This window comes from Babylonia areolata, chromosome 15, assembly GCF_041734735.1.
Source record: "Babylonia areolata isolate BAREFJ2019XMU chromosome 15, ASM4173473v1, whole genome shotgun sequence".
Taxonomy (NCBI): Eukaryota; Metazoa; Mollusca; class Gastropoda; order Neogastropoda; family Buccinidae; genus Babylonia; species Babylonia areolata.
Genome location: NC_134890.1, coordinates 19,317,108 through 19,342,107, shown reverse-complemented (window position 1 = coordinate 19,342,107; position 25,000 = coordinate 19,317,108). Strand labels below are relative to the sequence as shown.

At 38.7% G+C, this 25,000-nt stretch overlaps 2 protein-coding genes and 1 long non-coding RNA gene across 27 annotated transcripts in view; 1 reads left to right on the top strand and 2 right to left on the bottom strand.

Annotated features, from left to right (window-relative positions):
• Positions 1-3,797: 3,797 nt before the first annotated feature.
• On the bottom strand, positions 3,798-7,645 carry LOC143290209 (uncharacterized). 3 transcript variants are annotated; one of them, XR_013056351.1, is made up of 3 exons: positions 7,587-7,645; positions 5,454-5,588; positions 3,798-4,343 (listed from the first exon to the last, which is right to left on the bottom strand). It is a non-coding gene; the product is annotated as an uncharacterized LOC143290209 (long non-coding RNA). The 3 variants fall into 3 exon arrangements; XR_013056350.1 differs by having other exon boundaries at positions 7,559-7,639; XR_013056352.1 differs by having other exon boundaries at positions 7,536-7,635.
• Positions 7,646-7,823: 178 nt separating this feature from the next.
• LOC143290467 (uncharacterized) lies at positions 7,824-21,696 on the top strand. Its single transcript, XM_076599945.1, has 11 exons — positions 7,824-7,995; positions 10,041-10,108; positions 10,688-10,739; positions 11,680-11,793; positions 13,578-13,693; positions 14,270-14,309; positions 15,006-15,192; positions 16,967-17,024; positions 17,541-17,612; positions 18,608-18,719; positions 19,694-21,696. The coding sequence occupies exons 1-11, from the start codon at positions 7,901-7,903 to the stop codon at positions 19,800-19,802; spliced, it is 1,023 nt and encodes a 340-aa protein (XP_076456060.1). The 5' UTR covers positions 7,824-7,900; the 3' UTR covers positions 19,803-21,696.
• A 149-nt stretch (positions 21,697-21,845) lies between these two features.
• The window catches only part of LOC143290465 (cytoplasmic dynein 1 intermediate chain 1-like), a 49,467-nt gene continuing 46,312 nt past the window's right edge, over positions 21,846-25,000 (bottom strand). For all 23 annotated transcript variants that reach the window (XM_076599921.1, XM_076599924.1, XM_076599932.1 and 20 more), the window contains one exon: positions 21,846-24,930. In XM_076599921.1, coding sequence (XP_076456036.1) covers positions 24,805-24,930 — 126 coding nt within the window. In that variant the 3' untranslated portion in view covers positions 21,846-24,804. The remainder of the gene's footprint in view (positions 24,931-25,000) is intronic.

Below are 25,000 nucleotides of genomic sequence, written 5' to 3'. Positions count from 1 at the left end.
GCCCTTAAGGTTTTATTTTTTTTCTTCATTCATTCAATTATTCAATGAAACTGATATGCTTTTAATTTTCTTATCAGATTTAATGTATATCCTTCCTTACCTGGCCCATGGCTCCTTGTTCGCAATTCTGTTTTCCTTGATTTACTGCCGCGAGTGTGCTGCAGTTATTGAATGTGTTTCACTGAGTCTTGTTTAATATGCAGTGGTGCTCAAAGATGAGTGCGTATTTGTATTTGACCGAACGCAGTCACGCCTCCTTGAGCTACTGATACTGATACAAAGATGAGTGAATGAACACCACCAACACAATTTCCTGTGCTTCTCGACAAGTTGGTGCACTTACTCTGAAACTTCTTTATTTATCTTTCTTTACGCATGAGCAGCTTTTGTTGTTTTTATGTAAAAAACAAAACAAAAAAACAACCGCACAATACAAAGGAAAATGAGTTTATTTTCTTATTTGTTTATTATTATGGGTGGGATAATCTAATTCTGATGAAGTTTAAGCTGAAATCAATAGCATTGCGACTGTTTTTCCGTGGATTGATTTTCTTCTTTCGACCCCATTGGCTTACCATAGGCAACGATGTCAGCTTGACAAAGTTATTTTTTGATGTGCTGGCGCAATTTGTCACAGTGCGTAATGTGCTCTGAAGGAGACAGAGGTACACACACATATTCATTCGCTGTGTGTGTGTGTGTGTGTGTGTGTGTGTGTGTCAAAGACAGAGAGAGACAGAGGTGGTGTGAAGAGTAAAAAATAAATAAATAAATAAAAAGGACGAGAAACAAGCAGAAGGAAGCAAAAGAGAATAGAAAGAGTTGGGGGCTGAGAAACAGCTTCAGCTCATTTTCCATTCCAAGGTGGTGTTGGAGCGTGTGGACTGATCCATATACACTACACCACATCTTTGTGTGTGCATGTGTGTGTGTGTGTGTGTGTGTAAAGAAAAGGTAGCAGATGCCTGATATTTGCATAAACCTAATGCACAGAGAGAAAGGGAGAGACAGACAGACAGAAAGAGATAATGATGGTCAGAGGGAGAAGGGGAGCGAAGGTAAGAGAGAGAACAGAATGAGCCCAGAAAAGAGATGGCAGAAAGAAGAAGACCAGATAGACAGGGATGGGGATGAGAAACATCTGGAGAGAAGAAAAGGGAGAGAGAGAGAGGGATGGGGATGAGAAACATTTGGGGAGAAGAAAAGGGAGAGAGAGAGAGAGGGAGGGATGGGGATGAGAAACATTTGGAGAGAAGAAAAGAGAGAGAGAGAGGGATGGGGATGAGAAACATTTGGAGAGAAGAAGAGAGAGAGAGAGAGAGGGATGGGGATGAGAAACATTTGGAGAGAAGAAAAGGGAGAGAGAGAGAGAGAGAGAGAGAGAGGGATGGGGATGAGAAACATTTGGAGAGAAGAAAAGGGAGAGAGAGAGAGGGATGGGGATGAGAAACATTTGGAGAGAAGAAAAGGGAGAGAGAGAGAGGGATGGGGATGAGAAACATTTGGAGAGAAGAAGAGAGAGAGAGAGAGAGGGATGGGGATCAGAAACATTTGGAGAGAAGAAAAGGAAGAGAGAGGGATGGGATGAGAAACATTTGGAGAGAAGAAAAGGGAGAGAGAGAGAGGGATGGGGATGAGAAACATTTGGAGAGAAGAAAAGAGAGAGAGGGATGGGGATGAGAAACATTTGGAGAGAAGGGAGAGAGAGAGAGAGAGAGGGATGGGGATGAGAAACATTTGGAGAGAAGAAAAGGGAGAGAGAGGGGGGGGATGGGGATGAGAAACATTTGGAGAGAAGGGAGAGAGAGAGAGAGAGAGGGATGGGGATGAGAAACATTTGGAGAGAAGAAAAGGAAGAGAGAGAGAGAGGGATGGGGATGAGAAACATTTGGAGAGAAGAAAAGAGAGAGAGAGAGAGAGGGATGGGGATGAGAAACATTTGGAGAGAAGAAAAGGAAGAGAGAGAGAGAGAGAGGGATGGGGATGAAAAACATTTGGAGAGAAGGAAGAGAGAGGGAGGGAGGGGGGTGCGCTGGGGGTGGTGGTGAGGGGGGTATAAAAGAGGAAGAGAGAGAGGGCGACCAGACAGGGTCAACGACATGAGAAACATTGAAAGAGGTGACAGAGACAGAGACAGAGAGAGAGAGAGAGAGAGGGTATAAAAGAGGAAGAGAGAGAGGGTGACCAGACAGGGATATGAGAAACATTCAGAGAGGAGACAAATGAGTGGAGAGAGAGAGAGAGAGGAGAGAGAGAGAGAGAGAGAGAGGAGAGATATGGGTGCAAGGAGATCGAGAGACAGCGTGCGAGAGGAGAGAGAGGTCAAAGAGGAAGACAGTGACAGAGACAGAGAGGGAGCAATAAGAAATGAATAAATAAAAAAATAAGAGAAAGAGAGAGTGAAAGAGAAAGGGAGGACACAGACTAAAACAACACTCTGTGTGTGTGTGTGTGTGTGTGTGCGTGTGTGTGTGTGTGGCATGCAAATCAACGGATAATATGTGAGAAAAATGCTGAGAAATTGATTTTTTTGAGACAGACAAGAGGTCAGGCTTGCTGACAGAAATTGATTTTTGTCATCACGACACACAGGTAAGGTGAGAGGAGAGGCACTGGAGGTGGAGGAGGGAGGAGGGAGGGGGAGTGCACAGCATTACACTATGTATGCAACCTCCCATCATTGTATATTTACTGAGTTTGAAAGCAAAGTATTCATGGGAAGAAGTATGTCCGTCTCTTCATCAATCAAAACAAGTATCTTACTCTAAAAAAAAAAAAACCCGAAAAAAACACAGTACTTTGTAATCACAACTGTTATTTTTGTTGTAACTTTAAAATCACTAGCTGAATATACTTTTGCTTTTGTCTGCTTTAGCGGACTAGTATTTTAAACAGGACAGGGATAATAAATCTGCCAATCTGAAAGTTATAATATGTTGAACAATTTCAGACGGTTTATATGTAGAATGATGTAATGTGGAACAATTTCAAACTTTATGTGTGGAATGATGTATATTCGATGGAAAAATTTCAAACTGTTTATATGTGGACGGATGAATTTGTTGGACAATTCAAAACTGTTTGTATGTGGACCGGGGTATGTGTGGAACAGTTTCAAACTGTTTATATGTGAACCGATGTATATGGGTAACAATTTCAAACATTTTATACATGGAATGATGTATATGTAGAACAATGTATGTGGACCAAGATATGTGTGGAACAGCTTCAAATTGTTTATATGTGATCCGATAGATATGGGTAACAATTTCAAACTGTTTATATGTGAAATGATGTATATCCACTATATGTGGAACAATTTCAATCTTTTACATGTGGAATGATGTACATATCGTCTCCTTTGAGTCACAAACCATAGGAAGGGACACTAACTATGCTGCTGCTGTATTAATGGTATTTTTAAACTATTAAACATATATTTGTGTAAAAACAATGATAAACAGCAAAGATGAAAGAAAAAAAGAAAATTCTACAAATTACCTTAAGGAAATGCCTATCTACACATCAAAACATTAAAATCACTCATATGCTACACAAAAAAATAACAAAAAGGTTACAAATTTTGATTTTTATGGATTTGATTTTTATAGAGTGCTCTTGGCAGTACAGAAGATGAACACAACGGCATAACACCTACCAAACATGCACAAATAACAAAGCAAAAGCTAAACATTCCATGGAGTACCATGATTTTGTATTCTAATCTGTGTGTCATCAGAACAACACACATACAAATACAAATATGCTCTCTCCCTCTCTCTCTCTCACTCTCGGTGTCTTTGTCATCATTTTATTTTTATCAATTCTTCAGCAACTGTTCAACAGATATACAGGTAAAGTACTTTGAAAAACACCTCCTGTCAGATCCATTCAACAGGTTCATCAATCATCTCAACTAAGCCTTCATAGACACACAAATATGTGTACACACACACTCACTCTGATATCACTTTCAAAAGTGAAAAGATGTTAATATGAAACAGAAATGAATGAAAGAACACACACAAGCCAGTGCGCTCCCTCAGACACATGAGCACACTCAGACACTCACACAACATTCACACCCACACACTCCAAGCTAATCATATACAAACTTTCAACTCATTGTATGTCGTCCAAAATTCAGATATGTCCAGTGCCAGTCCACAATCCATTCACATTGCCATGCTGAATCAAAACATGTCGTGGCTGATGTCTTCGCTAGACCAGTTTCTCTGCCTCTTGCTGACGCCTAAGAAGTTCAGCCTCTTTCTCTACCTGCTCCTGGTGTATCATCTCTTCAGCCAACAACCGCTTCTGTTCCTGTTGTTTGGGGCGAACAACTGCAACATAAAAAAAAAAAATTGTAAAAAAATGTAATGTTGGCTTGTGATGCTAGCATGTGGCTGAGGGGAATTCACCAATGTCGTCACACTCTGTCAAATAACACACACACAGATGTGCAGTTCAGCTCCTCTTTTCATTCAGTCCTTTCACCTTCTGAGTTTGGGCTTCACTGACTCACTTTCATCTTCTATCACTGTCTCTTTCTCTCTCTCTCTCTCGCATTCTTGCACATGAGCAGTGTTTGACATTGTACCTGAACACTTTGTTCACCCTCTCACATATAAAAACTTTTAAAAAATAAGAAAAAAGTGAACTACCTACAAACTGATATACAGTTTCTAAATTCCCTACACCTGTGAAAATCTGTAATCTGATACAGTTTCTAAACTCCACAGTCTTGTGAAAATTTGTTAGCTAATACAGTTTCATACACCTGTGAAAATGCGTTATCTGATACAGTTTTAAATTCCATTCATGTATGAAAAATTGTTTCTAAAGGTATTTAGATAGCGCTTTATCTAAAGCAGAGACATATCAAACTGATTTCACACCGGTCAAACACACGCATGCATAACTCTGCTTCAGCTGGAAGAAAGAAAGTTACTTAATTCAACACAATATGTTGTATATGACGAAACTTACAGGTGAATACCTGTAGGTTCTGATGACAAGAATAAAGATAAATAAATAATGTGGCACACATATGAAGAGACTTACATGTGAAATATTTATAGGTTCTGACAGTAAGACAGAAGCTTTGAATGGATAATGTAGCATACACATAACAGGACTTGCCTGTGAAATATCTATACATTCTGACAGTAAGAAGGAAACTTACAATACATAATATAGTACACATATGACAAGACTAAACTATGAAATATCTGTAGGTTCTCACAGTAAGAAGCCTACAATACATAATGCATCACACACATTACGAGAATTACCAGTAAAATATCTGAAGGTTCTGAAAGTTAGAAGGAAGCTTACAATACATAATGTAGCACATACATGACAAGAAATTTACCAGAGAACTATCTGTAGTGTAGGTTCTGGTGGAAGGAAGCTTACAATACATAATGTTGCACACACATGATGAGACTTACCAGTGAAATATCTATAGGTTCTGGAAGTAAGGATGAAAGCTCCAAAGCCAGTCAGTCCCAGCATGCTGATCACTGCTGCTCGATGTATGCGGTCAAAAATCTGGGCTCTTGTCAGTCGCATTTTGACAATAGTATCTGAATGACAAAAATTATATATATATATATACACACACACACACACATGCATGTATGCATATGTAATGATTAGGTATATATGTACCTGTATGCATATGTATGCGTACACATATGCATGCACATGTGTGTGTGTGTGTGCATGTGTGCATGCATGTGTGTATGAAGGGGAGGGTGGGGTGTATGTATGTTTGAATGTATGCCTGTATGCATGTGAGTGGATATGTGTGTGTGTGTGTGTGTGTGTGTGTGTGTGTGTGTGTGTATTCATCTGTTACAGTAAAATTGTGAAAGCAGTAATTTCCTGAAATCACTGAAAGTTCCAGTTATTTCATGTGGCCATCGGATATTAGTACTTAAACTCGTGAAATCTCTAAATGCATAGAGGATGGTCTCCAACCGAGGACAAGTGCTATATCAGTATCCATATCTATATCCAAACCGAATTTAACAATCCATGCTTCAGCAGAAGTTGGGTACTGAACAATTCCAGATTCCTGCTGAGAACAACACCTAAAATATTTCAGGGTTTGGGGATAGCCTCTACCACTATCCATTGATGGAATCAGAACAGCAACATTGTCCCCATGTATGGAAGCTTGTAAAAGTTGACCATATTTCTCTTTGACATCCTTCAGCCTGTCTGTCCAAGGTAGGTGTCAGCGCAACACTTTGTGATGTAAACTGGGTGGTCTCTCACTCTTTCCTGTGACGTGTGTTAAGTAGATTATTATGTGTTTTGTTACGCAACTATGCAGTTTTCTGGACAGAGTGCTATATTAGTATCAATCATTATCATTACATCAATTTATCATCAAATAGAGAAACAACCAAGTTACAGACATATACAGATATTGGTCGAACTCATGGGCATCTTCAGCAAAATGTCTGGATGAAAAAAATAGTAAGGTCATGATATATAAATCCATTTCAACATACCTGTTGATTGTTACAATTTTTGTGGCAAATAGACATGTGCGTCCACAGTACAAGCATTTTGCTTTTCATTTTAATAAATCAGAAAAAAAAAATTGACAGACATACTTGAATCATCAGGGTCTGAAGTGTTGGATTCAATGGATCAATGTAATACACATGTTGCTCAATTTCACTGAATGCAATAAATAAATAAATATGAGGACCAATCTGATTACTTAGACTATCTGTATCTGTATCACATACATTGGCAGTTTTGACTGGGACTGGAATAATGTCACTGATAACACCAAACATGCTCCAACTGATCCAGTAGACGACACACCCTAACGACAAACACAACAGACATCCACATCACCAAAGGCCAGTGCACCTGAAAGTAATATCCACAAAATTTCCCCTCAAGACAGAATGAGTTGTGTTCACAGCAAAGTATTTTGCCAGTCACGTATATGAGTGGAGGGAGAAACAAGTAGCATAATAACCCCATCCTCACAGGTTTAATGTTAAGTTTTAAGACACTGTGCAAGCACTGAATGGTACAGCCCTGAATGTGCCCCTGTATTCATGCTTGGAATTGTATGTGATGGCTGTAACTGTTTTTAGAATAGTTTTATCTCTTGCACTGCAGCTGCACAACGACAATCTATCCTCCCCACCTCTGATAGGTACTGCCCTGTCCATCTTATTGATATATTTTTCTCATCATCTGTCCACCACTTTTACTTGCTGCTCATAATGAACTCTTCAATTACTTACAGAATACAGCATCAACAAGCAAATAATGTCAGACCTGCCATCTTACAGTGTAAATTACAAACAACAACAACAAAAACACACCAAAAAGAAACCCACTTCAAAAACAAACTTGTTATGCTGTTATTTTCTTAAAAAGTAATGAAAACATTCTATGTTCTGGAGTAACATTCCACAATGACGACACAGGTGCTGTACACTGTAACAATTCTGTCAATAATATCTAGCAAATGCATCATCTCTACAGAGAAGACGTACATGTTAAAAGAACCAAATAACACCTTATTGTGTCGGTGCGTGCTAACTCACTCGTTCACGTTCTGTGAAAGTCTTCTGCTCGCTTTTACATAACCTTGACCTCTATGTACGAAACAAGAGCTTCATGAAACTTTGAAAACAAAATGAAATGTAAACGTGCAATCTTATCTCAATTATGAAATCAATGCTAAAAATTGCAGATTTAAGCACCTTTAAAATTCAGTGTGGTTACTGTTGGATTCAGTACGGAACTTAAAGGCATAGCTTTGTTATCGTCTCCAGCGAATGCGTCATATAAACAAGATGGCGGCATACTGTTGACAAAGCGATGTGGATTTTTTGTTACCGTTTAAGATGAACTAATCATGAGTAGTCGGACGTCTTCACGTAACAGTGGGATAGGGGTGAATGGAGCTGTAGGTGGGGGCGCAGGAGACATGCCTGCAACACGAAAATCAAGGTTAGTTCGTTAGAGCTGACCTATTCAGTTACTTACAATTTTACATAGTAACATTACTAACAAAGTAACATGTGAATAAGAAAGGGTAAGAAAACATACAACTTAATAGTCTGTTGATGAACAGACTATTTTCCAGTTCCAATTCTAATAGTGATATGTGGTAACAATCAAGCAACTGATTATATGTCATGGTGCTATTACTTAAATCATTAGTAAGGCTTGGAATAAGGTAATGTGGTATGGTCTCCTTACCTTAGAAGACATATTGACTTGATTGAAAATATACAGAGAAGATTTACCAAACAAATTATAGGAATAGGCAGTATATCCTATGAAGAGAGACTAACTAGTTTGAAACTCTCAAGCCTGGAACATCGCAGGTTATGGGGTGATATGACTGAGACATACACGATTCTGCATGGACATTATGATAAGAGCACTACACAAAATCTTTTCACACTAAAGGACAGTAATCATACCAGGGGACACCTACTAAAACTAATAAAGACACTCAACAAATCAAACATTTTTCACACTTTTTTTTTACTAACAGGGTTGTTAACTTCTGGAATAATCTGCCCAGTAACATTGTCACCACAGGAACAATTAACAGTTTTAAGAATTTATTAGGTAAACACTGGAAGCATAATGGATTTCAAGTCAATTTCTCCATAGGAAGCTAGCAATAACATTAGTAATTGCATACTCTTATATAAAGTATAAAAAAAAGGGAAAAAAAGAACAAATAAAAAGTTGTAATTGATCAGGCAAAAAGCTGATAAAGCCTAAAAGCCATGACACTTGATATGATATGATATATTTTGGTATATGCAGCACAAAAAAAAAAAAAAAAAAAAAAAAAAAAAAAATCAGTCAAACTTTGTTAATTGCATACTTGCCTGATATATCAAACAGCCATCTGAACATATTGACAGATGTTGAGCTGTCATCTACGCTGACTTACCTTGTCATCTCAGAGGAAGGCATCTATAAACCCCTTGCCAGACTGAACCCCTATAAAGCCTATGGTCCAGACTACAGTTCAAAGAACTGGCAGTTGAAGCAGCCCCAGTGTTGACCATTATCTATCAGTCGACGATCAGCAGTCACAGTTCCATCAGACTGATGAGATGCTAACATTATACCCATCTTAAGGAAGGGAGAGCACTACAACACAGCACCCACTCACTGGTGTTCCACATGTGGATGAGCCTTCATGGTCCGGATTGGCCTCATCAGTCACCTCCAGACCCACAGCCACCAATCTTCTATCTGATATTTGAAGTCATGGTCATCTTCAGATCCGAAGGACAAACATCATCACACCCATCTTAAGGAATGGAGAACACTACAACACGGCTGACTATATCCCTCACAAGTGTTCCTTGCAAGATCCTAGAACATATGATCGATCATCGTCCAAGTACTCATTCAACATCTGGAGTGCAGCGGAGAACTCAGACATGAAAAACATGGTTTTGCAAAGCATGATCCTGTGAAACTCAACTACTAGATCTCAACAGAGGAACTGAATGAGTACATGAAGAATGGCAAGCAAGCAGACATCATCACAATGGACTTTGCCAAAGCGTTTTACAGATTCAGCTACAATCTCCTCCTCCATATGTTACACCACTATTGAGTTCAAGGCAAAATCAAGCAATGGCTTCAGGTATTACTCACAGACTGGCAGTAGTCAGCGGTAGTTAATGGAGCAGTATCAGAACATGTGAGCTTGTGTTGAGGAGTTCCATACGTATCCGTTGTGGGACCAGCACTTTTTCTGGTATATATCAGTGACCTGGATCAACCACCTCACTGTCATGCTGGTTTTTAAGTCTTATAGTTCTATCAAGGCATTTCTACCTCCATGTATCCTCCATTTGGCAGACCAGTAAATAATGTTGATTGTGGCTGTTACAAGATGATGAACATGTTCATGTTTAAAGTTTGATGATTCTTATGCTGTAGACGTTGTTCTTTTCGATTTCCGAACACAAATTTCTTTCATTATGAAATTTCTGTTACAATCTTACTGTTTTCAGTGCAAGAGCTGAGTTTGCTCAAGGTGGTGCTTCATTCTCAGCCAGCCTAGAAGTGCTGGAGTCTGGAGGTTTGCTGACTTTTGGTTCTTAAAAATCAGTGTTGTTGTTCCATGCTTCTAGTTCTCATTTTAACGTTCTCTGTCTGTGTTTCTGCCTTCCCGCCTTTCTCTGTCTATCTGTTTGTCTTTCTCAGTGTCTCCGTGTCTGTCAAAAATCCATGAATGCACAGTACACAGCACAGAAATCCATACGCGCACATATGCAACCATGCATATGGAAATGTGTGCTTGCCAGTAAAATATGCATATCATGGAAACATGTACAAATGTACAACTGCACATGTATACACACAAACACATGTACACACACAAACACATTCACACGTGTGCATGTATGCGTGCACACGGACACACACACACACACACACACACACACACACACACACACATATATACATACAAATGCTCACACACTCACACTAACACAGTGCACAATCATTGTTCATGCTTGAATTTGATAACTACCTGTTTTAGAGGTATCATTAACTAACAGTGAATTTACTGTGATTTTTCTTAGTGTGTGGTTCTCTTTGCTAAAAATTTGTTAACACACTGACAGTCATACTCATTCAGAAAATACTGTTTCAGATACAGTCGATACACCATCTCGGAGCAGCAGTCGCATCTCTCTTGGGAGCAGGTATAAACTTTGATTTCTGTGTGGTGGAATCATCAGTAATTTGTTACAGTTGCTGTTATCAGATATTTATTACTCCTGTAAACATCTGTTGTAAAAATGTTCTATTGGTACGGTATAGGATATTACACCAAGAACAGTAAGCAATGTGCTGTGGTCTTTATTTATCTTTTTTTATTTTTTTTTATTGACTGTTTATCTCTATATAGGACATTTTTCTGCCTCATGTTTCTTTTTTATTTCCTTGTGTGTATGTAGACATGTGTACACACATTTATGCATGCATTTCTCACACACACACACGCATGCCACACACGCACACACACACATACACACACACACACATGCCACACACACACACACACACACACACACACACACACACACACACACACACACATGCCACACACACACACACACACACACACACACACACACACACACACACAGAGGCATGCACACCCTCACGTACATGTGCGCATGCACGCGCACACACACACACACACACACACACACACACACACACACACACACACACACACACCTGCACACAGATGTACACACACACATACACACAAAGTGCACACACATGTGAGCAACCCCATCTTCACCACCTCTTCCCTGGCCTCAACCACTCATTCATAGACTATCCACAGTCAGAGTTCTTGTTGTATGTGGAACTTATTAACTTTCATACTTTGGGGCTTACACATTATCAAATCTTTATTTTCTTCCTCTACTTTTTTTTTCCTTTTCATAATTCTTTCTTGTTCCATATTAACATTTATTGTAGTTTTTTCAGTTGTATATTCTTTTGTTTTGTGTTTCAGGTCAAGATCAGATCTAGGCCTTGCTTTGAGTTAAAAAAAAAAAAGAAAAAAAAGTGAAAACAATCAACAAAACAAAAGTTAGTTTTGTTTTCTCTCGTTTTGTGTTGTTTCAGGTCAAGGTCAAACCTAGGCCAGGTACCTCCAAGAAGTGACTCGTCGCTCAGTCAGCACGTGGCGACGCCCACCAAACACGTGTCTCTCACAGCTGTTCGTCGGAAACAAGAAGTGTGAGTGGAAGATTTTCATATTTTGTTTCATGTATGATCATCTCTTGTACAGCATTTGAATAGTTCTTGAACATTTCAGCATCTGGAATATCTTTTTTTTTTTCTTTAAAAAAAAAAAATTGGTTCAGTTTGTGCTGTTTCAGTGGCATTACTCCCACATCACTCACTCTGAGTCTGACATACATAGCCACACCTAGTTCATGTATTACATGTCTCAGTGCTGTCAGTCCACAGGAAGATATAGATGTTTGATCCAGGAAGCCATGCACCAGAAGGCAATATCCACACTACTTCCAATCCACTTCTCTGTGTGTGACTGGCGGAGTCGAACATCCACGCCTTGTGAACATTACTCATTTCTTCTTGAGGGGAAACATTGTGGGTACTGCCCACCAGAGGGGACCCTGCATTATTGCCTGTTCTGATTTTGACATATAATATGTAAGACACCATCTGCTAAGCCTCTTTCTGAAGGCTATGATTGCCAAGCTGCAGAGCCAGACTGAGTGAGCCTCTCCTCCAGAGTGGAGACCACCACAGCATCCTTTCATTAACAGTCTCTGTGAATGTGCTGGCACTGAAGACCATAATAGACACACTCAAACGTGGAAGTGGAGAGGAATCACAAGCAGAGGTCAACATGAGAGCAGGGCATAAAAGGCCACACAATTTGAAGATGGTATCATCATGCAGTGGAGGTCCATTTAGAGATTTAGTCTGTGTGACAATGCTGTACTCTATGCTTGCTTTTGTACTTTATCCTGGCGACAACAAGGCATGGGAGAAGCAGACATCTGTAGCCATAGTGCTGGCTGGCGAAACTGAACACTTGCAAAGACATCTCTGAAGTGGCTGATCCTCAACTGTGTGGTCCAAATCTTCCCATTTATGAAGCCCATAGCACACTCAGCTCTGGGTAAGAGCTACTTACAGCAGAAAAAGAAACTGTTTGATTTTCAAAATTTTTAATTTTTGAAATCTTAAATTTCAAAGTTCATTTTCAGTTTCTGAAGGAGGCATCACTGCATCATACATATCCATAAATGCTTCACCACATCTGCTAGGCAGATGCCTAACCAGCTATCTAACCCAACACACGTAGTCAGGCCTAAAGTGCATACATGTATATTTGTGTACCAGTCAAGGGAGATTTCTTGTAAAGAATTTTGCCAGAGGACAAGTTTTTTGGTTGCTACGGGTTCTTTTTCAGCACGCCAAGTTTATTGTCTCATCTGAACGACTAGATATCTACTCAGTTTGATTTTTCCAAGTCAAACTTGGGATAAAAGGGGCGAGAGCCTGAATTGAACCCAGACCCTCACAGGACACCATATTGACTGATGAGCATCTTAACTCTCTCCATATGAACGGCGAAAGAGACGACGTCAACAGCGTTTCACCCCAGTTACCATCATCAAAATATTGCAAGCGGAAGGCTCTTATACTGAAGAGATGAATGTTGACAAATAATACCACAGTTCTGACGACGGAAGCTAAAGGTTGGGTCATTCAGACACCCACTGGACATCCGAGGGGTCTGTGTAGAGGAGAAGAGAGGACTGGCAGTACTGAGTGAGTTAACCATTCTGCTACCTTTCTCCTTTGATTTCAAAACCCCACCTTCACGAGTCCCTCACAGTTATCATACTGTGACGCTAACCGCTTTGCCATGGTGTGCACTTTTGATTGTTGTTCTTAAATGTAGATTGAATGTTATTCACATCTTCAGCAGTGGAAGGGGAAAAGACCGTAACACTTATGACATAGTTATGTTTGTCGGACAGTGAAACACCAATTGAACCAGAACTGGACTGGCGAGAGTTCTCTCGATCCAACAGCAGATTGAGTCTGGGGGCACGAACATACAGCAACACGTTCCGTCTGACAGAGACAGTGCAAGGTGGGTCCTATCTTGTGTCTTTGCTTTGCAGGGTTGGGGTTTGTGTGTGTGTGTGTGTGTGTGTGTGTGTGTGTGTGTGCGTGTGTGTGTGTGTGTGTGTGTGTTTCTCTCTCTCAACTTGTTCTCTCCCTATCCTTTTTTTTTTGTTTATTGGCTTTCATGTGTTTTATGAACTGTTAAATCATGCACCTCTGTCTCATAGCATGAGTGATGCACATGAAGGCTTGCAAACTCCATGCGTGAGCACATGCACAGACTGACAGAGGGACATACACACACACACACACACACACACACACACACACACACACACACACACACACACACACACACACACACACTCATATCCTTACACATGATCATCCTGTTCACCTCTGGTACGCCCCCATTTCCTTTCTTCAAGCTTTTTATTTATCTATTTATTTATTTGTGTGTGTGTGTGTGTGTGTGGGGGGGGGGGGGTGTTTTTCTTCTTGTTTTTTGTTTTTTTTATATAAACAAATAAACAATGAACGTTTCACACACAAAGTAATATCAGTAATGATGTTGTAAGAGATGAACCTGTGTATTCTGTAGATTCACAGAAGACAGAAGCACAAGCATGTGACGTACCAGGGTGAGTGACTTTCTGTTTTCATTTTTGTGTAAAAAATTCAGAACTTAAAAAGTCATTTCTGTGTTGAATATATGTATTTTTATATTTATCAATGTTTATACCTATATATACAACAACAAAAAAAAGCCTGGTTTGTCGATGCAAGAGAGGGTTAGTATTGTCTCAGTTTGGAAAGTAGGCGAGAGAATGTGATGTGATGTGATGTGATGTGATGTGTGTGTGTGTGAGTGTGTGTGTGTGCATGCGTGCGTGCATGCGTGTGTGTGTGTGTCTGTGTATGTGCATGTGTGAGTGTGTGTGAGAGAGAGTGTGTGTGTGTGTGTTTGTTTCCTTCAGTTTAACGTCTGTTCACTAAAAGTGTTTTTAGACGGAAAGGAGTAAAGTAGTGTATAAAGGAAAGGGAATGCATGTGAATATTAGTGAAAAAAAAAAGTTCATGTTATGTATCAGAGGAAAAGTATATAATATGAAAAAGTCTAAAGAGGTTGTGGTGTGTATTGAATGAGTTGTCATGGGAAGGAGGATATGTATATGCATATCAACAAGTATTAACCTACAACAATGTAAATATAAATAACAGTGTGTGTTTGTGTGTGTGTGAATGTGCTATGGAGACAGCCATGCTCCATTTCAAAGGTATATTATGGTGAATTGTAGAAAGTCCTAAATTATTGACATCATAGTGTTTTCTTCCAGTGATGGTGACCATTCAACAAAGGTGACAGCACAAATGGAAGGGATGTCTCTGACGAGTGCAGGACAGTCAGAAATGAAGGAAAGCAAAGAAAGCAGTGATGATGATGATGATGATGACGATGATGGTGAAGATGACAGCGATTCTGAAGAGGAGCCCAGGAAAGCTCCCAATGAACTGCTGATGGAGGTTGGTCTCTAAATTAACAGATTTTTGTTGTTTTTTTGTTTTTTTGTTTTTTTGATATGCTGACCAATATGAAGATGCGTGTTTAGCATTTATTCTGTTTTCTTCTTTTTCTACACTCTCTCAAGAACTCTCCATTCTTCCTCTGACTGACACCTTCCGAAAATTCCACGTGTCAATACAAGAACCTAAGTTCAAATCTCTTTCCTCTTTGCTGCTCCTCATATCTGGAACAACCTTTCACATCATGTACATGCATCTGACTCCGTCTCTGCCTTTCGCTTTTCACTAAAAAAAAAACCTCATCTTTTCAGAACCTGTCTGCAAGCACTCTTGGTGTCCTTACTTTTGCAACACTTTCCCATGCTTTCCAACTCACTTTGCATGTATGAAGCATGAAGGAGTAGGGAGAGGGGGATGGAGTGGGGAGAGAAGTGGTGATAAGTAGTATGTGTAATTTGTAACTTTTTCGTTCGTTTATTTATTCATAGTCTGCTTATCTAAGATGATGATGTCATACTGTAAATTTTTTTAATTTGTAACTTTTTCTTTCATGTAAAGTGCCCTGAGTTCACTAGAGAGAAAGGATGCTTTACAATTGTACATTAGTATTGTTGGTGTTATAATTCTTATTGTTGTTGTATTGTATGGTATTGCATTTTTTGTGTTACTTTTGTGTACAATATTGTATTGTATTACGTTTTTTGTCACAACAGATTTCTATGTGTGAAACTTTTTATTTTGTATTTGTATTTTGTATTTCTTTTTGTCACAACAGATTTCTCTGTGTGTAATTCGGGCTGCTTTCCCCAGAGAGAGCACGTCGCTACACTACAGCGCCACCCATTTTTTTGTATTTTTTTCCTGCGTGGAGTTTTATTTGTTTTTCCTATCAAAGTGGATTTTTCTGCAGAATTTTGCCAGGAACAACCCTTTTGTTGACGTGGGTTCTTTTACGTGCACTAAGTGCATGCTGCACACGGGACCTCGGTTTATCGTCTCATCCGAATGACTAGCGTCCAGACCACCACTCAAGGTCTAGTGGAGAGGGAGAAAATACTGGCGGCTGAGCCGTGATTCGAACCAGTGCAGCTCAGATTCTCTTGCTTCCGAGGCAGATGTGTTACCTCTAGGCCATGACTCCACTTGGAGGCTGCTCCCTATGGAGAGAGCCTCACCACAATGCAGTGTCACCTTTCTTTTCTGTTTGCAAGTGTGTTAGTGAACCCCTTCCAGTACCCCAGGATGGAAATTTCCGTCCCCTTCCCAGGGTGCATAAAAATGCCTCAGGACGAAATTTTCTGCCTGTGTCTTTGTATGAATTTTCCTATCGCAAAATTGTTAAATCCATGTAAAAATTGCCATAATTGGATATTGCAGGCTACATTTACTTTATTTTTGTTTTTGTGCTAGGATTTTTTAAGCGAATATTGCCCTCCATTTCCAAAACATCCCTTGGGCAAATAGTTGTCACTGAGCGTAAAAAAACAACAACAAGGCTTGGCATTGAAAGGATTAAACTATCCTTTTCTCCGAAGTGTCATAACTTGTGAGTGTAACTGATTTTGTTGTTGTTGTTTGTTTGTTTTAGTGGTTCTTCTGCTGTGTTGGAGAATTTGATTTTTCAGTATTCAGCTTTTACTTCATTTAAAAAAAACATGACTATGCCAATATATACACTTGTTTTTTTTTTGTTTTTTTTTAATATTTACTTATTTTGAGTTGGATTGAATTATCTGTTTATATGATTTGTTTGTTTGGTTGTTTGTTTTTGCAGTTTTTGGACTGCGTCATGAAGAAGGACTTCAAAAATGCAGAGAAACTGTGCAGAATGAGTAAGTCTTTTATTACAAAAAAACAAAAAACAAAACAAACAAACAAATTCTAATGCTTGGGTGCCAGATTCTATTTTGTTTGTCTTCATATTTCACACAACTGTGATTCAATATATAAACAGTATAAAAACAATAACAACAACGTTTTAGCTGAATAAATGAGCATTCCACAAAATGTCATAGGGGTTTTATTGTGGGTTTTTTTTTGTTTGTTTGTTTTTGTTTTTTGACTCAGTTGTGTAAACAATGTATTTCTGTGTAATAACGCGGTGCTTGGTTGTGTGTGCGTGTGTGTATGTGGAAAACTTTAACATTGTCATTTTATTCTGGAAATGCATTGTCTGCCAATACCATTTTTGGATTGAAAATAGTGGGGGAAAAAAATCTTCGCAGTCATATCAATAATGGGTTGTAAGTCTTCCAGATTTGAGCTGTTTTTTTCGGATCATGAACAGTGATGACATGACCTCATTTTTCTTGTTCACAATATATATATATCTGTGTGTCTATGTACAGTTCTGATCTATGAACCCAACAACCAAGAAGCTCTTACCTTCCATCCTGTTATCCTTGAGAAGCTACAGCTTGGTAAGTTTTTCTCTGTGTGATGGGGGATGGGGCGATGGGGGTGTGGGGGGGGGGGGGGGGGATGGTGTGTGCATGCCGGTGTGCATGTGAAGAGAATGGAGGGTTTGAGGGTGTGTTTTAGTGTGTTTGTGTGTGTATGGGGTAGAGGGGAGGGAGTGTGTGTGTGTGTGACAAAGAGAGAGGGAGAGGGAATGATTGGGATGTGGAGGGGGGAGAGTGTGTGTGGCATACATGTAAATATATTTCTTTTGGTAGTGTTTGGTGGTGTGCATGTGTACGTGTGTGTGTGTGTTTGTATATGTGTACATGTGTGTGTGTGTGTTAGTATGCATGTGTTTTGTATGCATATGTATGTGTGCGTTCATACAGTAATGTGCATGTGTGTTAGTGTGTAAATGTGTGTGTGTTTTTGTGATAGTGTGTGTGTGTGTGTGTGCATGTGTGTTTAGATTTTTCTGATTGTGTTGTTGGTGCTAATCATTCTTTTTATTGTAATTTTTTCTGGTATGTTTAAACGCAGAATATAGAAATATGTGTCACCATATTTTTCATATCTTTACGAAAAGTTTGTGTGACTGTGCTCTGTGTTATGTCTGTTTACTTTTTGTGTTATCTTAATAAAACTTCCATGGATTCATAGGGGACTGTCTTAGGAGAGACGTGGTAGCGGTCTCCACTCTGGGGAGACGCTTACTCAGTCTGGCTCAGCGACTAAGCCATTATTGTCGTCAGTAGGGGGGTTAGTAGGTGGTGTCCTAAGTACATTAAATCAGAACAGGCACTACTGAACACCACCAAAGTGACTCAGCAGCAGTGCAGGGTCTCCTCAGATGTGTGGCCTCCTGGTGACCTAACATCAGTGGTTCCTTGTGTATTGCTGACTCTGGGACTGCAACCAACTTGGAATGAAAAAAAAAATGCATTGAAAAGTGTGGCAGGTTTCTAACAACTAATGGGACAAAGAGTCAGCTCTTTCCTTTCACTTTCATTCGCAGAACAAGAGGCAGCTGAGGCTGGGGAAGAAGGAAGTGGAGAAGATGATGATGATGATGAAGATGATGATGATGATGACGATGATGACGATGACGACAGTGAAGAAGATTCAAGGTAACCTTTTGAGAAAAATTTGTGACTTAAAAAAAAAAAATATATATATATATATATATACATACATACATATATTAAGTCTGAACATTAATAATTTTTCTTTCTGGTGAATATTTTATGAAAAAAAAGACTATGATTAATTGTACTTTGTACGGTTTCATGACTAGGGACTGGTTTTTGTGTTTGAAGATTTCCTTTTGTATTTTATTTCAAGAACAGTTGGCCATTTCAGACTTGCTGAAAGTGCCATTTTGGGATAGATCTCCAGATTTCATCTGTTGTGTTAAAAAGTCTCCAACCCACTGCAGATAAAAACATTCCTGTAAATTAATCATATTAACCAATTTTAACACCCCATCCCGCACCCCCTGAATTATGATTTCCTTTGATTTACTTTTTGTATTTGTATATATTTTTGTCAAATGAATTTATAAGTAGTTCCTTTTATTTTTGTAAGTATAGGACCTGGTAAACCAGTTCCTTGCATATTAAACGTAAATTGACTGACAAGTAGGGATTTTACAATGACTATTTTTGCATGTGTACTAAGATCTCTACGATTTCATGTTTCTATGAGATTTGAAAGTTTTTCTAGTTTCCCTTCCCGATTCTGTTTTTAAAATGATTTGGGCTTTAATGCCATATTGAAGGTAAGCACTTAATATATTCATCCTGACTGTTATTTCAAAAGAAAAGATTTCAGTCATCACAACCTGTTCCAAGTTTCATGGCTTTTGTTATTCGTTTATTTATTCCAATCCCGAGAAAATGGAAAAATCAGTTATGATGCTGGAAACTCTAAACATGTCTTCTTTGTTTTTCAGAAAAAAAAAGAAAGAAAAAAGTTGTGTCGTCTGCTAGTTGTTTTATTTTCGTTTGCTTGTCAGTTTGTTGGCCAGTTGTGAGTTTTATTAGATTTATATTGTGGTTTCTATACAAAGTAATGCTTGTGTGTTTGTGCTTTTCTTGTTCAGTTTGGAGAGTGATTCATCTGATGAGGAAGAGGAGGAAGGGGAGAACGCTGACAACAATTTACCTGAGGATGAGGGTCCACCTCGGCCTGACTCCGGCATTGGGATGTGAGGGGGGTTTCAGGTGGAGGGGAAAACAACAAACGTTTGTTATATAGTCATGTACTTATTAGGACCCAGGGGACTTCTGTGATGCTGTGTATTTTAAACATACGTGTCACCTGTTACCCATCCCTTAACTTCTGCTGATGTCGTCGGGGCACAAGAGAAGACAGTACCACCACTCTCCTTCACCTGTCTCTGGCCTTCACTGCTCGCTTTGAATCAAAGAACACACATTAAGTGAAATTCTTCATTCCGTGAAGCATCTTATCAACTCATTTGCATGAAATGTCTGCATGGTTGCAATGAAATCACACTGGCTGGTCAGACTGCCAAAATTCTGAATTAAATTTATACGTTTTGTTTTTGTCAATAGTATATGCTGAGTTTTATTATTTTCTGTTTGCATTTGGTATATATTTTTCTAGCAGTAATCTCTCACCATCCCTTTTGTGCATATCATGGAATAAAAACACACGTGTGGTGATGCAGTTCAGGAAAATACCATTCAAATTATTGTGCTTTCAAGTGTCTCTCCGTGGGAGAAAAACAGACAGACATACCAGAGACATCAAGCAATCAAAAAACAGGAATTGCACATGAAAGCTATCATGTGAATAGGTAAACTTTTCATGCAATTTCGCACTGCTTATTTCTATACTGTAATTTTGTCAATAGCTGTGAACAGAGACAGTGAATAGAGTAAGACTGAGTTTTTTTCTTTTTTTTTTTAATGTTATAATTATAGCATATGAAGAGCATTGGAGTCTTACTGCCATTCCCAAATAACTGAACATTTTTTTTTTAATGTTATAATTATAGCATATGAAGAGCATTGGAGTCTTTACTGCTGTTCCCAAATAACTGAACATAAATATGTATTTAAAAACTTGTGTTAACTCTGTTTAACTGACTATACATTAGCATCAAGAGTACTGAGATGGCCACAACCCCCTATGACACCAGACTGCTTGATAGAAACGAAGAAACCACTTGAAGCAAGGACTGCTTGAAACAGGTATTTTTATAGACAGAATTTAGACTGGTAGCCTTTTGGCTCTGATGTTGTATTGATGCGTTCACCTACAAAAGTACAAATAAGGCCTAAGAGGGAAGACTTCCTACTTCTAAAACTTTTTTGGCCAGAAAGTAAGGACATCACTTTTTGACTCAGTGTGGGTGATTCTCTCCAACTTTTGTTTTTGCTGTCCTGTTATTTGTATCATTTTCAGTGGCATCACTCTCCCACACCACTCATCCTGCATACACAGCCACCACACCTGGGTTCGATTCCCCCTGTCTTTGTTAAGCACCACTGTTGTGTGTTTGACAGTGGTCTTTTAAGCATTTCACGGCTCTGCTGTCGAGGAAGATCGGTTACCTGCTTTTGCAGTGTGGATGTCCCACATTCTTTAATGAAGACTCTCTGCCTCTCCACTTTCCCCCTCACTCTGATGTCCATCTGTTGGCCCTTCCTCTCTCATGAACTTTACCAGGCATTGATTGTTTTTAAGCCAAGTTTGAAACACCTCCGTTAGTATGCATTTGTGTATTTTGTAATGAATTGCATAACTAACACTTGAGAGAAAGTTCCAATAGGATAAAGTGTGTGTATGTGTGTGTGTGTAATATTGATATATTTATTACAGTATTTTATTACCAAAGTTTTCCAGGTGTGTTGTGAACTTGTACATCAAACATGGAATGTTTTGATTGATGATTTTTTTTTTTTTTCAACGTGAAATCATCTGAAGAGTGGAAAAACAGTGAGAGAGAGAGAGAGAGAGAGAGATACAAAGAGATCTGTATGTGTGTGAATGGAATGTTTAACTTATATTGTGTTTTATGCTCTATCAACCATGAAAGAAGGAAATGAATTAAAAATTTATGATGGCATTACACTACACAGGTTATTGCACCTCTGTATTTTACACATACATGTGTGTGCATGTTTGTGTGTGTATGAGTGTGCTTATATTTTTTTTATTTTTCTACATTTTAATTTTCACATCAAATACTTTACATACACCATAATAAACTCCAACGCAGCAAAAACTTTGCATGGACCATGATCATTTTATTCTTTCATGAAACTCTGAAAATGTGGACACTGACATCATCTCACAGGGGCCAATATTGTTTTCTTCATTTCAGTTTCGTGGAATAAACAAACATTAATGCACATGTCGTCGTCAATGAGTAGAACACAGTAGTGACTTATTGACTAGGTTTAATACATATGCTGGCGTCAGCAACCTGATAGTCAATGTTTAATCAATGCTTCCATTTCCTCCTCTTTCTATCTTTGTGTAGTTTTCATATAGAAACAATCAACCCCACACCATGCGAAAAAACAGGAAATATACTTCAGGTTCTTTGAAGCAAAGACATCACATGATCTGACAGATGATACTGAATCAAAAATTGTTGTATTTGCAACAATATGATGATATATCATTGCTTAAAAGATGAGGTTCAGTTGTTCACTGAGGTACCGATAGGACAATGAAGACAGAAGCCACAAGCCAACTGATAACATCAACATCAACAAAGGAATGATGTTAACATGTTTACCAACATCAAAAACATGTACAGTAAATATCAATAAACAAATATCTGTGAGCAGAAAAAAACTCTGTGCAATAATGATTATGAAATGAAAGACAAGCAAAAGCGATCTTGTTATGTACAGAATATGGAAAAGAAGCACCCTCAATCTGCTCCATACCAAAGAAAGACATGGAATTCAAATAAACTGTTCTCTATATTATGGTCATGGGATACTGAAGCTTAATCGGGCACCCAAAACTCAACCAATCCTTTCCAAAACATACTCTTTTAAAAATAAGCAACAGACTGTGATCATAGAAAAAGATGACTAAAAGTATCCAAAACATTTTTTTCAAAACATACACTCGACTTGTTAATAAACAATAAGTGCTGATTTTTCCAGAAGAATTTTTTTTTTCAACTGTACGCCTGATTCTTTAACACTGTATCACTGACATCAGTGATGCCTCTGACACATTCCAAAGCCCTGGTTTTATCCTTCTGCAGAAGGAAAACAGGGACTTCCTGACAAAGGGAATATTGCACATCTGAACCACATAGAATTTCTATACTGAACCATATGGAATTTCTATGTGAGCTGAGATTGGGAACAAATATTTGCATGTTGTAAACTCGTAACAATTGCCTTCATTTTTGTTTCTCTTCACCCACATGTCCCCCAAAGGCACGGAACTATCGAAATGAAAGACAATAAATCAGCCTTTTCCACCTGCCACAGAATTTCTTGGGCAAGTTTACCTTGTACCTCTACCTCTCTAAACTTCCCTCACTGACCTAAACAACTCCTGATCAACAATTATCTTTCAACAGTTTCAAAAACAGCACCAAATATCTCCCCCTGTATCTTTGAAAAAGACCCAAAAAAAATTTAATGTGTAGACATAATCTCCATATGGCTCACACACAATCATAAATAAATAAAAGCTCAAAACCTGTTGAAAAACAAGAGGTTAAAACAGAAAGGAAAAAAAAAAAGGAGAACAGTTTAGTGTAACATTCCAAAACACATTCATCATTATGAACACTTGACAGCAATATAGTTGGTAATGGAAAGAAAATATTGGTATCATATATTAACAAAAGAATATCTGATACCATAATTTGTCTCAACACTACATAGAGTTAGCTGATGATGATGAATATTGCACAGGGGAGTGGTAGGAGGGAGAAGGGAAACATATATATATATATATATATTTTTTTTTTACAGGCAGCAACCAATTCTCAGTTCCATTCTTCTCTCAAGCATTTGGCAAGCTAACAACAAATGTGATAACTGGTTTTTTTTCTTTCTTTTTTAATTTCTATTTTTTATTATTTCAAATATCTTAGGCATGTCTCTCTCGCTGACAGGATGGTAACGAACGTAACTTCTCGAAAAGGAGAGAAAAACCAAGACAAGTTTTAACACACCAAGGAACACACCAACTGTCTTGTAAAGGTATTGATTTCCATGGCATTCACAGCTGTCTGATCTGTTAAATGTTCACCACACTGGGTGGCTCACTAATCAATCAGAGAATCAGTCCTGAAGTCATTCACAAACATCTCAAAGGACTGCAAATAAATAAGACAAAGGGGAAGAAGAGGAACAAGCAAACCAATCCATGCGCAAGCAATGAAGTGCACTAAATACACCATCCCATTTCCTTGGTATGTACATGTGACCAGTGACTACATTTATCAGCAGCGATACTATCCGGCACAGTTATCATTCTCATGGAAAGACACGGACCATACACTCTGTCAGTGTCGGTCTTTGCATGAAAACATATGTAAGTGTCTCTAGTGTCTTGTTAATGTGACCCTGCCAAAACTCCTGAAAACAGGGTATGGCTGCCTACATGATGGAGTTATAAAATGGTCATACACGACAAAGCACACTTGTAGATGCTAATAAATGTAGAGTTGCAGCCCATAGACATTGACAGAAAGAAAGAAAACCTGCGCCCCCCCTATCTATATTATGGTCATGGGATACAGAAGCCCCCTCCCCCTTAAAAAACATCAACGATAAATATCTATTAAAAAAAAAAAAAAAAAAAAAAAAAAAAAAATTTAAAGAGAAAAAAAAGAAAGAATTTATGCTGTCTTTCTTTTCATGAATTCCCGTCTTGTCTGAGACCTTTTCTACGTGGAATTATAGTTCTTGTTGCACACATGTTCTACATATTTTTTTTACTATTTTTTTTTCTTCTTGTTATTTTCTAAATCCTCATTTAAAGTTGAACATCTTCAGGGCGAAAAAAAAAGAAAAAGTGAACGTAGAGAACAGTGAGCGCTGAGAAAAAAACAGAAATAAAATCAAAGACATGAGCAGCATGACATAAAAACAAACAAAAACCAAACCCACCCACCATAAGACCTCACCAAAGACCAGCAGCAGCACTGCGGACAGACAAGGGATGGAAGGGGAGAAGGACAGGGGAGAAGGAGGGAGATCATCGGATTGGAGCAGCGGACCCCAGCAGACAGCTGTCCTCTTCCCGCTCGGCCGCCTGCTGCTTCATCTCCTGCAGAGTCTGCACGAACTTGGACCACTCGTCTCCCGTGGGGTTGGCTATGTGCTGTCACACACAGTGTGTAGGGGTCAATAGGGTTGGCTATGTGCTGTCACACACAGTATGGGGGGTCAAT